This window comes from Myotis davidii, unplaced genomic scaffold (genome assembly GCF_000327345.1).
Source record: "Myotis davidii unplaced genomic scaffold, ASM32734v1 scaffold399, whole genome shotgun sequence".
Classification (NCBI taxonomy): Eukaryota; Metazoa; Chordata; class Mammalia; order Chiroptera; family Vespertilionidae; genus Myotis; species Myotis davidii.
In genome coordinates this window covers 6,625,439-6,628,026 of record NW_006292094.1, presented here as the reverse complement: position 1 = coordinate 6,628,026, position 2,588 = coordinate 6,625,439, and the positions used below count along the sequence as shown (strand labels likewise).

The following is a 2,588-nucleotide window of genomic DNA, read 5'->3' as shown; positions in this document are numbered from 1 at the left end:
GCCCGGACCAGGGGCCGAGGAGCAGGTGCCAGCAGCCGGCCCTCAGAGAGGAGGAGAGCCGCCTGCCATGCAGCTGCTGCCGCTCCCATGGCATCGTGTGCCCACAGCCCCGTCCAGCTGCCCGTCAGTGCGCTGCCCACAGCTCACGGACTCCGACCCCGACAGCGCGCAGGGCCGGAGGTGCCTCCACGCAGCACCGACAGCACGAGACCCGGACAGCGTCACCACGGAGACCGGCCCAGACCAGCTCTGTGTTTCGTAAAAGGCAGGAGGCTCCACGTCTCAAGAACCGTGAGAATTTTCCAGACAAGTCACATGAACCCTAGCAGACCGCTGTACCGGTTTTCGGTAATTTCCGAATCTGCCGCTGTCCCGCTAATTTCCGGGACTCTGCCTAGACCTATTTTCTACCATGTCTCCAAGTTCCATCTTATCCTAACCACGTGTTTGCATGTAACTAACATTTTTCTATATCATGTTGGTTTTTTCTCTTTAATGCTCAGGAGCCCAGGTATAGGGGACAGTTAGGTTTAGGGCCTCAGGCCTGGTGTGGTTAAAACCCTCTCACATCCCGCCACGCCTGCACCCCCTCGTGAGCCGCAGGTCACTGTTGGGGAGCACGGACCTTGCTTGGCACTTCCCAGCCACAGCCTCTGCGGCGTCAGAGGCGTCCTGCTTCCCAGGGGCATGCTGGCCGCCGTCCTCAGTGGCCGCCCGCTGGCCGCGGTCCTCGGCTTGCAGTAATACGGCGACTCTAGAAGCCAGCGCAGGGTCAGGGCGGCACCGGCCTCCGCCAGGCGCTCCTCCCGGGTTGCTGAGCGTCGAGCAAGGAGAAATCCAGCCGGGGGCCCAGGAGTGCTCTCAGGAGCTGCTGGGGGGGGCCTCCCTCCGTGGCTCAACGACCCTCCGTGGGCACAACTCTGGGTCTCCCTCCCAGGACCCAGGACGCCCCCCGCTCCCCCAGCAGCCACTTCCCCAAGTAACTGGGGGCCAGGCGCCCGGCTGTACTTACTGGGCGATGTGGGTGGAGGTTTGTGGCCACTTTTCCTCTTTGTTTTCTGGAAGAAAGGAGAGCCGGGGGCAGCAGGTGAGTCCCACGCCTGGCCAAACCCTGGCTGCTCAGGGAGGGATGTGAGGACAGCGACCGGGAGACCGACTTGCAGGCCGAGCAGAGCAAGGCCCACAGGCTCAGGGGGTGCCACCAAACCCAGGGCCCCCGTGGCTCAGGGGGTGCCACCGAACATAGGGCCCACGTGGTTCAGGGGGTGCCACCAAACCCGGGGCCCACATGGGCTGCAGCTGAGGAGGGTCCCCAAGGTGTGGTGGCTCCAGTCACATCACAGACACGGGGGATGTGGGAGCCTTAAGTTCAGCTGGAAACGCTGCACAAGTGGTGGACCTGCCCCGCTAACTGTCCTCAGGCCTGGATGGCGGTGTGACTGTCCCCAGGGTGGGCTCAGGCAGCGCAGATCTCATGACCAGGAGAAGAGGGAGTGTGTCTGGAGAGCCGGTGGGACAAGCAGGGTGGCGACCAGAGCCGCGCCCCTGGGCTGCCCGCCTCGGGCCCTGTGGCCTCAGGCTCCCCGGCAGGGACCCCTCACTTGGCCTCGAGGCACCAGGTCTGTCCCAGGCCGTTGGACTTCAGCCGAGATTGCTGGCCCGTCCCTCAGCAGGGCTGGGGGACAGTTCTTCACCCTGCAATGGCCCTCCCCCCAGACAATGGCCGCAGAACTAGGGGAGTGCGGTGTGGGGTCTGCTGCCACGGGGGCAGCGGGCTGGCTGGAATGCCCAGCTGGGAGCCGGCTCCATTCTCCAAACAACCCGGGGGCCGAGGGTCCACAGGTGCCCGGACCAGACCTGTCCGACCTGCTGCCTCCGCTCCTCGGGCTGGGACTGGCCAGGACCCCGCGTGCAGCTCACAGCACCCTTTCTCCCACAGCTGCCCTGACCGCACCCTGAGCCCTGCTCCCTCCCCTCACCGGTCAGAACTGGGGGCTGGGGGCGGGGCCAACGCCAGATGCAGGATGGGAACCTGCCCACTGCTCAGGACCAGCTTCTGAACACAAGCTTGGCACCGACAGTCACAGCTACTCAGCTAAAGGCCTGTCGCTCTCAGAGGCATCGGGGATCCGGGCTCCAGGTCCGCACGCAGCCGTGCAGGGAGTGCCCGCTGCACGCTGAGGGGCAGAAGGGAAGTCACCAGCACGGGCCCCGCGGGCCTCCCGATCCCACTCACCGTCTCAAAGTCGGAGTCGAAGGTAATCGCCGACAGACTGTCTTCTCCCTGCAGGAAGAGACGCACAAATGGAATTTCCAGGCACCTGCCTGGCCCCCGCGGTCACACTCACAAGGCCGCGCTGAGGCAGGAACCCCAATCCCCGCCCCGGTGGGAGCCGCCAGCAAGAGGGACAGCGCGGACACAAAGCAAAAACCGCCTCCACCCCTCAACCCAGCAGGCGTGTCCCGAGTCGCTGGGGACTTTCGATCAAGAACCAGCCCCTGTGGAAAGTGCCTCTTTCATGGCCAGCGTGTTCAAGCGCTCCCTCTCTCATCTTCCATCAGAGCACCAGGACCCGTGACTTCTCCCG

The 2,588-nt window shown here is 64.7% G+C and overlaps 1 protein-coding gene across 1 annotated transcript in view; it reads right to left on the bottom strand.

The window, feature by feature from the left end:
- IQCE (IQ motif containing E) overlaps positions 1–2,337 on the bottom strand; it is a 20,175-nt gene extending 17,838 nt beyond the window's left edge. Inside the window, exons 1-3 of the mRNA XM_015565155.1 lie at positions 2,237–2,337; positions 1,013–1,058; positions 626–754 (exon numbers count right to left, since the gene is read on the bottom strand). Coding sequence (XP_015420641.1) covers positions 626–689 — 64 coding nt within the window. The 5' untranslated portion in view covers positions 690–754; positions 1,013–1,058; positions 2,237–2,337. The remainder of the gene's footprint in view (positions 1–625; positions 755–1,012; positions 1,059–2,236) is intronic.
- Positions 2,338–2,588: the final 251 nt, after the last annotated feature.